At 41.9% G+C, this 14,516-nt stretch overlaps 1 protein-coding gene across 3 annotated transcripts in view; it reads right to left on the reverse strand.

The window, feature by feature from the left end:
• The window catches only part of PPARD (peroxisome proliferator activated receptor delta), a 53,010-nt gene that overhangs the window by 11,634 nt on the left and 26,860 nt on the right, over positions 1 to 14,516 (reverse strand). For 2 of the 3 annotated variants that reach the window (XM_075853518.1, XM_075853519.1), the window contains 2 exons: positions 4,430 to 4,617; positions 3,711 to 4,161 (listed from right to left, as the gene is read on the reverse strand). In XM_075853518.1, coding sequence (XP_075709633.1) covers positions 3,711 to 4,161; positions 4,430 to 4,617 — 639 coding nt within the window. Of the gene's footprint in view, positions 1 to 3,327; positions 3,369 to 3,710; positions 4,162 to 4,429; positions 4,618 to 14,516 lie in introns of all 3 variants that reach the window. The other variant, XM_075853520.1, reaches the window with a different exon arrangement.

Raw genomic sequence — 14,516 nt, forward strand, 5'->3', positions numbered from 1 at the left:
TAAAAATAGGAGCACAGTGTGGCGGCTTCAAGGATTTTATAAATTAGGGGTATTCGGCCCACCGTAACACAAAATCCCTGGCAGTAAGTCACAATCCAGAATGGATAATAGGTGATCCAGTCTAAATAAATTAATTATTGCATACGTAACAATGAAGATAAAAAAATGCTAGTGGAGATAATGAATGCAAAGTATCTGCAAATTTGGAGCGAAAAAAAGGACTCGCTAAAAGAGTCATATGTTTCCTCCAAAGGTTATTCAGAGTGTTTAGAAAATTTAAAACATAGTAAGTTATAGCATTACAAAAGGTAGGATGTAGCAATAAAGTAAACTAGGATCAGAATATAGTAGTGTGACTGAGTACGCCAGGGAAAGAGTCAAATATCTTACATAGAGAGTGTGAAGCTGGGCTTACCCATAGAGATGGACGTGATAAGAAGCCCCGCACTGCAGCCTGACAACGTAGCGCTACGTTGTCAGGCTGCAGTGCGGGGCTTCTTATCACGTCCATCTCTATGGGTAAGCCCAGCTTCACACTCTCTATGTAAGATATTTGACTCTTTCCCTGGCGTACTCAGTCACACTACTATATTCTGATCCTAGTTTACTTTATTGCTACATCCTACCTTTTGTAATGCTATAACTTACTATGTTTTAAATTTTCTAAACACTCTGAATAACCTTTGGAGGAAACATATGACTCTTTTAGCGAGTCCTTTTTTTCGCTCCAAATTTGCGGATACTTTGCATTCATTATCTCCACTAGCATTTTTTTATCTTCATTGTTACGTATGCAATAATTAATTTATTTAGACTGGATCACCTATTATCCATTCTGGATTGTGACTTACTGCCAGGGATTTTGTGTTACGGTGGGCCGAATACCCCTAATTTATAAAATCCTTGAAGCCGCCACACTGTGCTCCTATTTTTATTCGGATCTGTTTTTGAATTTTATGTAATACCCTTTATGTTGTATGTCCCAATAAAATATGTTAATTTTTTCACTACATCTATGGCGTAATGACTTCTTTTTCTCTAAGTTTTCTACAATACCACATACGTATAGTTTTTTTTTTGTTTCACGACTTTTGCACAAAAAAACTATTTGTTTTGGGGTACATGGGACTTATTGATTAACTTTTATTATCATTTTTTGGGGGACAATGGAAAAAAATAGCAATTTCACCATAGTGACGTCACTGTCCATATATGAACAGTAGCATCTTAGTTAAGAATCCCCAGCCTATGCTCTGGCTGGGGATGCCACTCCTAGAGGGAGTCCCAATGGCGCTATGTACAGGGAGAGAGGGGTAGTGCTATCTATAGGGACAGTGGCACGATCTACATGGGCACTGTGGCACTATATAGGGGCACTATCTACAGGGGACACTGGCGATATCTACATGGGTAATGTGGGCACTATCTACATGGGCACTGTGGCCCTATCTAATGTGGGCACTGGTACTAGGGGCCTCTAAGGGGGCAATTCACTGTATCGGGCATTAAGGCGGCATTATACTGTATGGGGGCAATTATGGTGGTATTATAGTGTATGGAGGAAGCTATAGGGGCATTATACTATATGGGGCAGCTATAGGGGCATTATACTGTATGGGGCAGCTGTGGGGGCATTAAGCTGTATGGAGGCATCTATGGTGGCATTCTACTGTATGGTGGCAGCTATAGGGCATCATACTTTATGGGGCAACTTTGGGGGCAATAAGCTCTATGGGGCAGTTATGAGGCATTATACTGTATGGGGCAGCTATGGGGGCATTATACAGTATGGGGCATTATACTGTATGGGGCAGCTATACGGGCATTATGCTGTATGGGGCCAACAATAGGGGAATTATGCTGTATGAGGGAATTTGAGTGGGCATTATACTGCATGGTGGCATCTGTGTGAGCATTATACTGTATTGGGGCATCTGTGTAGGCATTATACTGCATGGGAGAATCTGTATGGGCATTATACAGTATGGGGGCATCTGTGTGGACTTTATACTGTATGGGTGCATTATACTGTAAGGTGGCGGCTATGGGGGCATTATACTGTATGGCAGCAGCTAAAGGGCATTATACCTTGTGGGGGCAGCTAGAGGACATTATACGGTGTTGCTATGCGCACCGCATCGGTTGTCCCTCTTTGTGATACTTGAAAGTTGGAAGGTATGGAGGAATCCCTGGACAAAGCATTGCCTATGCTCTTCCCGGGGATTCCGCTTCTGGAGAAGCCACTGACATCACTATCCATATATGGACAGTGACGTCAGGGGCTCCTCTAGGGAGCTCCAATGGCACTATGTACAAGGTGGTGGGGGTGTAGTGCTACTTACAGAAGGTTGTGTGTGGCACTATCTACAGGTGGGGTGTGTGTGGCACTATCTACAAGTGGGGAAGGGTGGCAATATCAACAAGGGGGGATGTGTGGGACTATCTACAGGGGGACTGACAGTACCTACAAGGGGATGTATGTGGCATTATCAACAAGGGGGCGTATGTGGCACTATCTCCTGGGGGCTGTGTGTGGCACTATCTACAAGGGGAGGTGTGTGGCGCTATCTACAGGAGGCTGCGTGCCATTATCTACAAGAGGAGGCTGTTCATTATGTCACCATATAGTCTAATTAGCCTCAGTTATACAATCTGTTTTATTTATTTTCTTTTAATTTATTATGGAGGGCCATTTAGATTAGTCATCAGAATAAGATTCCCTCACACTCCTTCTCTTCATGTCCGTCATACACGGATACTGGCTGGTGACCGGCTCATGCAGCTTTATGTTACCACCGCATGTGTATAAAAATGACCGGACCATTGTACAGAACAAACACGGTTACACTTTGTGTCTCCCTTATTTCCCCATAGATTGTAAGCTCTTGCGAGCAGGGTCCTCACTCCCCAGATTTGAATTGTAAATGAACTTTGTCACTATGTAATGTCTGATATTGTTTGTTTCATGTCCCCTCTAAATTGTAAAGTGCTGCGTAATATGTTGGCGCTATATAAATAAAGATTATTATTATTATTATTGTTATGTTAACTCCCTTATATAACTATATCGCTTGTAAAATGTACAAATGGTTTTATGCTCGAGTTACATTAAAAAAAACAGGGTGAAAAAAAAATTACATCTCATTGATTGGTAAAGAAAGCAAACATGGCAAGGGGGAAGGAAATGTCGGGAAAGAGGGTGGGGCGCCAAACTGAATTTTTGCCCCGAGTGCTGGAGAACCTAGTTACGCCTCTGCTTTATGTAATTACCATACTGCTCACAAACCTCCATAACACTACCATAAAAAAACATTATTGAGCCAAGACCTAGTTGTCTGGATTATTGCAGCCTTGAGTGATGCTTCTTCCTGCATTTAAAAGATAATATATATAACTGTCAGCTTAAATTTAGAGAGGATTACAGTTTGAGTTTACAGATTAAAATCTAGAAGAAAATTCACATTATTAGTATAAACTAATATATAGAAATATTAAGGGAGGAGGCAACTGCTGTTAGCTGAAGATGTGATATGCAAAATAACTTTATAATCCGTGACTATTGGCTCACAGTTTATATCATGTAAAGTTATTTTGTATTAAAATGTATATCTAAATATATAATCTAAGTATACAGAGATTAGAAAAGAAGGCATTGCAAAGTTTTTAACGTCATACAAAAGGACATGAATAAATATTGATAAGTCTCTAACCACCACAAAAGATGATAGCAGCTACAAAGAGTGCCAGGTCACTGTCGTTAATTTCCAGTGCATTGAACTTGGAGGCAAAGTTGAATTTTGGTTCCATGATGTGACAGAAGGGGAGACGAAGGCTCCGTAAGAATTCACGGGTGACAAAGCCATGACCTCCAGCAACCAGAAGTCCATCCTTGTTCATAAGTGAGGCAAGCATGCAAAATATTGCTTCATGGACTCCATATTTAAGTAGTGTGACCTGATCATTGAGGTAGAGTGTGCTGAAACCTGGAACGCTTTTGGCAAAGTCAGTAAGTGCCCGAACATTCTCCACAGATGTACACTGACAACGGTAAAATACATGAACTCCAATCTCTGTTCCAGGAGGGTCCTGTGTTGGCAGTTGGTCCCAGACTGTTCCTTTTTCTGCCTGCCATAGGGTTTCCATGTCGTATATCACAAAAGGCTAAAGAAAAAGGAGGATGTAGTAGATATTGTATGAAGGCATTAATATAAAAAATTGTGTTAGTATGTGTTCTGATTTAATGCATGTCCCCTTAGAAGATCATTCGCCTAATCGATTGCTTTGGAAGATAGTAGTTAGGAAATTAGATAATATAGAAGTTTGTTTTGTAGTACATTAAATAATAAAATTTTTGCTTAATATGAATATCTTATATAATGTTTACGTGTTTAATTTATTCTCTCTAGTTACATTTTACCACTTTCCTCACCGAAATGCTACTCCTGCCAGTCAGAATATCACGTGCTCTTTTCTTTGTCATGGTGAATGTACTCATATAAGAAGAGTGGATTCTCTGTGAAAGAGCCACCAGATCAGACACTGGAGGATCAGAGACCTCGGTTGTAGTCTGTACAAGACGCCTCCTCTCTGCCTCTGGCATTCGACCAAACCTAATTGCTGAAATAGTTTGGAATGAAAACGTAAAGAACTGGTTTACCAATTGGTAAAATCTGGGAAGTGAAACAATTATTAATACTATATCAAATCTAGAATATGAGCCTGTTTCAGAAGCTTTTACCGACAGGGAATCTTAGCCAGTAGATAGATGAAATAAACATTAGGAATCTTTAGTAGTTGACACATTTTAATTGCTAACTGAAATAAAACAATAGGAGTAGGGAGAGTAACCAGTTTATAGATAAGACATGAACGTTTTAATGTCCTCTGATTAAAACCTGGTCCAAAGTTGCCTGGCCCAAAACCTGGCCCATTTGACACATTCATTCCTGTTCTTAGTGTGTCAAAGGTTGTTAGAACTTTATACACCCAGACTCTCCAGTATCATGTGGATGTGTATCTTAAATAGGTTCTCCGCTTTGGACAATCCTTACATGCTAAGCGCTCCTTGACAATAAGCTGATTAACAAACCCCAGTGAACAGATTTAATCTGACTGGTAACCTGGCACTAATTGTTCAATTTCCCTGCAGCACCACCACAGGGGAAACTAAGTATTACATAGTGCCCATTCAGATCAATGGGTTGTCTGTGTAATGCAAGACAGGAACGGTCCTCTATAGTGAGAGGCTATCTTTGTAAATGCTCTTTACTCCAGCCAAGACACCAGGATCCTGAATGTGGCACTCTCCCTATTAACTCTGATTTCCCTAATAGGGTATATGACAATGTGTTTTCTAAATTGGACAACCACTTTAATAGACCTTCTGGTTACATCACAATATGAACCCATCTCAATCAGAGGACAACAACACTTTAACATCTTATCAATCAACTGCTTTAACTATTTTCTGACGACACTGTTCACCCCCTTCTCATACTGCTACTTCCCGCAGAGCGACGGATATATTCGTCATTCACTTTAACTGTCACTGTGTGTAAACACACAGTGACAAATACCTGACAACAGCTATCGTAGACTGCTGATCGTGACAGGGAGCCGTCAGGGGACCAATCACAGTGGTCCCCGTACGGCAATCGCTGTGATTGGTCAGTCAAATCTGATTGACCAATCACAACAGGTAAAGGCAGGGCAAACAGCTCCGTTCTCCTCATTTTGGTCAGATTTTTGAGGAGAACGGAGCTATGTGCTTTTTCTCCAGTGAAAGGTGAAAAAAAAGCCTTTTGATCACTCCCAGTACCCCATTTACTACCCTCCCCCTCCTTTGTGCTAATATATATATATATATATATATATATATAAAAATAAATACTATATATAGTGTAGCGTTAGTGTTAGGCGTAGGGCATTAGGTGTAGGGTGTTAGTTATGGGAGCAATTAGTTAGAAATAGTTAGTTAGGGCCAGCGTTAGGCTAGTAAGGTTAGCTTGGCCTACGCCATGATCTGCTCGGATACAGAAAGTGCAAGTGAGACTGATGATCAATGTTTTATTTTGTCATCGTCCACTAGCACTAGTGACGAGGAGCCACAGCCAAGGCGCCGCATGCACGATTGCCCACCTGGCACTAGTGCCATTGATCCTGATTGGGTGCCCATGGAGTCAGACACCCCGTGTTTTCCAGAATTTAATTCTGTGATGGGCATCCAAATCAGCATCGAGTGGTTTAGGGAGGAGTACTTTTTTAAAATATTTCTCTCAGAGGAATTATTAGTCCTAATTGTTAAGCAGACCAATTTATTCGCTGCTCAATTTATTGCCAGTCACCCCACCTCTTATTACACCAATAATAGCGTGTGGCACCTAGTAGTTGTGCTAGACATTTTAAAATTTAAGGGGCCTTCTATTGAACATGTGTTTGGTTAAGAAACCCACAATTAGGTCCTATTGGATATCTGATGTCCTGTACGACACCCCTATGTACAGGGAAGTAATGACAAGGCAGCGCTTTGAGACCATACTGCGCTTCCTTCATTTCGTGGATAATACACTTTGCCCACCCCACATTGACCCCAGCCATGACCGGCTTTATAAAATTAGGCCACTTTTAAATTATTTAAATGGCAAGCTTTCACAGACCCATATCCCTGAAAAAAATATTGCAGTGGATGAGTCCCTGGTCCTTTTCAAAGGCTAGCTTCAATTCAGGCAATATTTGCCAAATAAGAGGGCCTGATTTGGGTTAAAAAATTATGTGAGAGTGACTCAAGCTAAACTCACAAATTTAAAGTGTATGAAGGGAAAAACTCCCAAATTGTCCCTCCAGAATGCCCCCTTCACTCAACATCAGTGGGCAAATTTTGCACCCTCTTTTTGATAAGGGTTACCATCTATATGTGGACAATGTCTATTCCAACACTTCAGGTGCCTGCCTAAGAAAAAAAACGTGGCCTGTGGCACTATACGCCGCAATCAAAAAGGACGGCCAAAGTCCCTGGTCAACCAAAAATTAAAAGCTGGGGAAATCAGGGGACTTTGTAATTTCGTGACAAGAGAGATGTTCTCATGTTAACATCCATTCACCCAGATAGCAGCAACCACATTCCTGTACGCAGGATTAGTAGTACTGTCTGTAAGCCTGTGTGCATACAGGACTACAATATATATATGGGTATGTTGGACCTTGTAGACCAGATGCTGCAGCCCTACAATGCTGTCCAGAAATCCTGGATATGGTTAAAAAAAACTGGCCGTTCACCTCATCCAAGTGTCCCTATATAATTAATTTGTGATTTTTAGAAAGACGAGGAACCAGGGATCCTATCTTGAATATCAAGAAAAGCTTATAAAAAAATCTTATATTTGGAGACCAGGGGAGGGGTGGCATCATCAAGTCAAGCGAGCAGAATTGTCACAGGACAACATTTCCCATCTGAAGTGCCCCCTACGGGCAGAAAAAAGCCGACCCCAAAAAAGATGTTGCGTATATTTTAAAATGGAACACGGAGGTAAACCAGTTACCAATACGACACCTGCCCAGAGAAACCAGGGCTCTGCATTAGGGAATGTTTCCGGGTGTACCATACAGCCCTAAATTAATATCTAGATTTTTTTTTAGCCCTTATGGACTTTCTGACATTTTCTTTACCATTTTATCACCCAATCCAATGATATTTTTTTTTAATTACACCTTTTATTACACTATAGCCCACATATAAATTGGAATACAAGAAAAACTCCAAAGTAAAAAATTATAATTCTCACTATGTCCCTATATGAATATCATTAGGGAATTATCCCCTGACAAAAAAAAAATAATTCTCACTATACCTGTAATGATGGGGGTAGGGAAACGGACAAGTGAGCCCTAATCTACCCGCCACTCTGTCCCTGCCTACTTGCAACGACCCGCCCTAGGCGACGGGGTACAACTGGGCGGCGGTCCCTACGCTCAGTAAGTGCACGAGACAACAGACAAGGGTACACAAAGCTAGGGGAAATGGGGCAGTTGCCCACGGCAACACCGTGAGCAACAAGAGTGGTGAACGAGCCGAGTCAAACCAGGAGTGTACGAGGTACCAAACGCAGAGCAGGAGAGTAGTCAGTAAGCCAGGGTCAGTATGGAGCAGGATCAAATAGTTAGAAGCTGTAGCTGGGCCAGGAAACCACACGAGAAGAATCACAAGCAAAGGAGGAACAGGAAAGGCAGGATATAAATAGACAGAGGGCGGGAGCTAGCTCCGTCTGGCCAGGCTGCGATAGGCTCTCCCACTCCTAAGCCTGCCATCCTGAGTGGTGGAAGATGGAGTCAGTCTCAGAGACATAGACTCAGGTGCAGACTGATTACCTATGGGCGTATACACAGAAGTTGTGCCTGGCAGATCCTTTACAATACCCCTAGATGAATACCATTAGGGAAAGATACTACACCAAAAAAAATAATTCTCACTACACCCCTAGATGAATACCTTGTCCTGTAAATGACGTATTTGTGGGAAAAAAACAAATGCATTTTATTTTTTACACTACATTTGCATTAATTCCTGCAACAAAATGTGGCCTCAAACTACTCACTGCACCACTAGTTGAATAACTTAGGGGTGTCGTTTTCAAAATGGGTTAACTTTTGGGGGTGTTACATCGTTCTGCCAGCTAAAATCCTTTGTAAAGAAGTGGGGCATATAAGTAATTCAAGCTAAAATTATGTCCTGAAAACCATAGAGGGGTTCCTGTCATTTTGGGCTCCACCATGCGGCCAGGCAATGGATTATATCCTAAGTGGGGGTATTTTGGAAAACAGTAGAAGCAGCGCATTAAATGTTGGGGTGCATTTCCTCAGTTTCATATACTGTGTACGAAAAATATGTCCTATAAATGACGCATTTGTGAAAAAAATCTAAATGTTATTTTTTACACGGTCTTTGCATTACATTTAGCAAAGAACTGTGGGGTCAAAATACTCACTACTCCCCTAGATAAATACCTTAAGGGGTCTAGTTTTCTAAATGGGGTAACTTATGGGGAGTTTCTATTGTTCTGGCAGCTCAATGCCTCTCCAAATTTGCAGTTAGGCCTAAAACATTTTCAAGCAATATATGTGTCCTGAAAGCCACCGGGTGCTCTCCTCCTTTTTGGCCCTGCCGTGTGTCCAGGCAGCGCATTAGGGCCACAATGGGGGTATTTTTGAACACAAGAGAAACAGGGTGATCGATTTGGGGTGTGTTTCTTCATTCTCATGTTCGCTTTACAAAGAAATCTGTCTTTAAAATGATATATTTGTGAAAAAAGTGGTTTTGTTTTTTTTCACACCTACTTCGCATTAAATTCAGCAAAAAACTGTGGGATCAAAATACTTACTACTCCGCTAGATAATTACCTTAAGGGGCTTTAGTTTTCTAAATGCGGTAATTTATGGGGCGTTTCTATCATTCTGGCAGCTCAATGCCTCTCCAAGTGTGCAGTGAGGCCTAAAACATTTTCAAGCAAAATATGTGTCCTGAAAGCCAAAGGGTGCTCCCTTCCTTATGGGCCCTGCCGTGTGTCCAGGCAGCGCATTAGGGCCACGATGGGGGTATTTTTGAACAGAGGAGAATCAGGATGATCGATTTGGGGTGTTTTTCTTCATTCTCATGTTCGCTTTACAAAGAAATCTGTCTTTAAAATGATACATTTGTGAAAAAAGTGGAATTTTATTTTTTAGCACCTGAAATTCAGCAAAAACTGTGGGGTCAAAATACTCACAACACCCCTAGATAAATACCTGAAGGTGTCTAGTTTTCTAAATATGGTCATTTATGGGGAGTTTCTATCGTTCTAGCAGCTCAATGACTCTCCAAATTTGCAGTGGGGTCTAAAACATTTTCAAGTAAAATATGTGTCCTGAAAGCCTCCGGGTGCTCCCTTCCTTTTGGGCCCTGCCGTGTGTCCAGGCAGCGCATTAGGGCCACAATGGGGGTCTTTTTAAACACAGGAGAAACAGGGTGATAGATTTTGAGGTGTGTTTCTTCATTCTCATGTTCACTTTACAAAGAAATCTGCCTTTAAAATTTGTGAAAAAATGTAAATGATATTTTTTTACACCTGCTTTGTATGAATTCTTACAAGAAATCTATGGGGTCAAAATACTTACAACACACCCTAATAAATAACTTAAGGGGTATAGTTTTCAAAATAGGGTCATTTGTGGGGGTTTCCACCATTCTGACACCTATGAGCCTCTGAAAACTTGGCTTGGTGCAGGAAAACAAAATGTACTTCAAAACTTATACAATTATTATTAGGGTATGGCCACATGGAGCGGCCCTGACACGGTCGAAACACGGCCAACAACCGTGCCGGCACCATGTAGGAGCGGCAGACAAATACCTCGTTAAGAGGTATTCCGATGACATGCGCATGTGCACTGCCGCTCCATTCATTCTCTATGGGAGCGCCGGAGATAGCCGAGTGCAGTGTTCGGCTTTTTCCGGCGCTGCCATAGGGACTGAATAGGAGGTAAGTTGTACTAATTTGCAAAATCGTGCGGCCATAAAGGGTGTATTAATTCATGGCCGCACGATTTTGCAGATGAAGGGACGGTTTACCCGCGTTAACATGCGGCCACTATAGGGCTGTTTGACAGCCGCACCGAACGTGATGCTGGCGCAGTTGTTAGCCGCATTGCGACCGTGTCAGGGCCACTCCGTATGGCCTTACCCTTACATTTTTAAGTCTTCCGAATTGCTCAAAAATGTTTGTTTTTTTTCAAAATTGTTGGCAAAATAGAGTAGAGATGGAAATATTTATTTCATTAAAAAAATTGTACAGAATGTATGTATGTGACATATTGCAGTTCAAAATAGGGAAAATGTTGAATTTTTGCAAAATGTCATCAATTTTTGTATTTTTTAAGTCATTTACGCAAATCTTTTACCACTAAAATAAAGTACAACATGTGATGAAAAAACAATGTCAGAATTACTTGGATATACAAAACTATTGCAGAGTTATTCTCTGATAGTCAGACACCAGATTTTCCAAATCTGGCTTGGTCATTAAAGAGGCTCTGTCACCAGATTGTGCAACCCCTATCTGCTATTGCAGCAGATCGGCGCTGCAATGTAGATTACAGTAACGTTTTTATTTTTAAAAAACGAGCATTTTTGGCCAAGTTATGACCATTTTCGTATTTATGCAAATGAGGCTTGCAAAAGTACAACTGGGCGTGTTGAAAAGTAAAAGTACAACTGGGCGTGTATTATGTGCGTACATCGGGGCGTGTTTACTACTTTTACTAGCTGGGCTTTCTGAAGAGAAGTATCATCCACTTCTCTTCAGAACGCCCAGCTTCTGGCAGTGCAGATCTGTGACGTCACTCACAGGTCCTGCATCGTGTCGGCACCAGAGGCTACAGATGATTCTGCAAGCAGCATCGGCGTTTGCAGGTAAGTCGATGTAGCTACTTACCTGCAAACGCTGATGCTGCTGCAGAATCATCTGTAGCCTCTGGTGCCGACACGATGCAGGACCTGTGAGTGACGTCACAGTGCTGCACTGCCAGAAGCTGGGCGTTGTGAAGAGAAGTGGATGATACTTCTTATCAGAAAGCCCAGCTAGTAAAAGTAGTAAACACGCCCCGATGTACACACATAATACACGCCCAGTTGTACTTTTACTTTTCAACACGCCCAGTTGTACTTTTGCAAGCCTCATTTGCATAAATACGAAAATGGTCATAACTTGGCCAAAAATGCTCGTTTTTTAAAAATAAAAACGTTACTGTAATCTACATTGCAGCGCCTATCTGCTGCAATAGCAGATAGAGGTTGCAAAATCTGGTGACAGAGCCTCTTTAAGCAACAAACAGGCCTGGTCATTAAGGGGTTAAACACTATTTATATTTATTTATATATAACTATATGACTAAAAAAAAATGTAACTTATGCTTGATGAAGAGAACCATTGCCATTTGTCATTGGTAATAGCTTTTAAATTCTTTCTAGATTAATATAAATCAACAGTTTATATTGTTATCTTTTCTGGATCCTTTTAAATCTGATGCAACAAGGTTTTATGTTACTTCATATGGGTAATGGATTACTTTGTTGCCTAAATAATTCCCTACGCAGTGTGACACATGCAATAACAAGAAATCTGTAATAAACGATTTGCACTTATAATAATTTTCTTTGCCGGGCAAAGATGCTGAACGGCTGCCATGGAATTACACAGTATCTGTGTGAACTGAACAGACGCTCAAAAGAAGCAAGGCTTGCAAGGCAACATCCGTAAACATAAGTCAGTCTACCAAAGAGTAATTATGATAGGTTTGATGCAGTTTTTCTTGCCAAAATAAGGGGTAGATACATCAAGTCTTTCCTTCATACATTTCCTAACTTTAGAATCCACTCCTGGCTTAAAGAGAACCTTTCAGCTCCCCAAACATGTGCAGCTTAGTACAGCATGTTATAGGGAGGGTTTCAAAAACCCTGTCTCACAGAAATAAAAATTCCTAACTATCTCCGTTATTTACATACCAGTGCCGTTATATTTGGCACCCAATATGTAAATAAGCCCCTGAACAGTCAATGGGGCGTTTCTAACTAACAAGACAAGGGGACGTCTCCGCTCTGACACTGTCCATTCAGAAGTGGACAGTGTCAGGGCGGCTTGCGGTGAGTTTCCTCCCGTGAGAACACACACAGACTGTGTGTTCATGCTGCAGATAGCGTGCGCGAGCTCGCGTGCACCCACACGCATGTGCGCACGGCCGTTCGCGCGCACATCAACGTCACCACTCCCGCCGCAATAGATCTCCTCCTCGTCTCTTATGCTGCTTCCCACTGTCTCTTCTTCTCCTCGTCGCTTCTCCTCGTTTCGTGGCGGCGGGAGTGGTGACGTCAATATGTGCGCGAACGGCCACGCGCGCACGCGATCTGCAGCACAAACACACAGTCTGTGTGTGTTCTCGCGGGAGGAAACTCACCGCAAGCCGCCCTGACACTGTCCGCAGCTGATTGGACTGTGTCAGAGCGGAGACATCACGCCCCCTTGCCTTTTAGTTAGTTAGAAACGCCCCATTGACTGATCAGGAGCTTATTTGCATATCGGGCGTCAAATATAACGGCACTGATATGTAAATAACGGAGATAGTTAGAATTTTTTTTTTTTCCGTTAGACAGTGTTTTTGAAGCCCTCCCAATAACATGCTGCGCTCAGCTGCACATGTTTGGGTGGTGAAAGGTTCTCTTTAAGCAACCCCCAAAAAAAGCATAAAAAACCTGCACCAAACTGCAATGCCTCCTAAGGCTATGTTCACACGGAGTATTTTGGGGGAGGAATATCTGCCTCAAAGCTCCAAACGGAATTTTGAGGCAGATATTCCTCCCCCAAAATACTCCGTGTGAATAGCAATGATCGCGCCGTTTTTCGCCCGCGGCCATTGAGCGCCGCGGGCAGAAAACACGCTTTCTCCTGCCTCCCATTGAAGTCAATGGGAGGTCGGAGGCGGAAGCGCCCGAAGATAGGGCATGTCGCTTCTTTTTCCCGCGAGGCAGTTTTACTGCTCGCGGGAAAAAGACGCCGACGCCTCCCATTGAAATCAATGGGAGGCGTTCTCGGGCCGTTTCTGCCGAGTTTTGCGACGCGGTTTCCGCATCAATAAACTCGGCAAAAGACCCCGTGTGAACATAGCCTTACTGATGCGTGGGCCTGTTCAGCAGTAGTGGTAAGTCATTGATGCTCAAGGGGTTACACTAATTACTGAGAGTATCAGTTCACATACTCTTTCCAATAATTATTATTCCGTGCATTCAAATGCACTTGATTTTAATGGGAAATACGGCGTTCTGTTCTGACGGGGAGTTTTTTACGCGGTCGTTTTTCAAAACGGCCGCGTAAAAAAACGGCCGCGAAAATCACAAAGTGCATGTCACTTCTTGAGCCATTTTTGGAGCCGTTTTTCTTTGACTCTATAGAAAAACAGCCCTAAAAACGGATGTAAAAAACGCAGCGAAAATCACGAGTTTGCTTAAAAAACGGCTGAAAATCAAGAGCTGTTTTCCCTTGAAATCAGCTTTGTATTTTCAGACGTTTTTGATTTTGTGTGTGCACATACCCTGAGAGTTTGTTAATTAGTTTTGTCACTATGTAATCTGATATTGTCTGTACATGTTCCCTCTGAGATGTAAAATGCTGCAGAATATGTTGGCATTATGAAAATAAAGATTGTTATTGTCTGGATAATTTTATAAAGAAAAAATTAATTTAAAAAAGTGTAGGCTTGGGAGTGTTATTTGATGTACTGGTTTCTCTTGTATGATTTATGAGATATTCAATTGTATAATACAATTCTATTTCACTACCATACTATATCTGGTTAAAGAGTTACTGTCAGGGTATGTGCACACACACTAATTACGTCCGTAATTGACGGACGTATTTCGGCCGCAAGTAGTGGACCGAACACAGTGCAGGGAGCCGGGCTCCTAGCATCATACTTATGTACGATGCTAGGAGTCC

The sequence above is a fragment of the Rhinoderma darwinii genome, chromosome 2 (genome assembly GCF_050947455.1).
Source record: "Rhinoderma darwinii isolate aRhiDar2 chromosome 2, aRhiDar2.hap1, whole genome shotgun sequence".
Taxonomy (NCBI): Eukaryota; Metazoa; Chordata; class Amphibia; order Anura; family Rhinodermatidae; genus Rhinoderma; species Rhinoderma darwinii.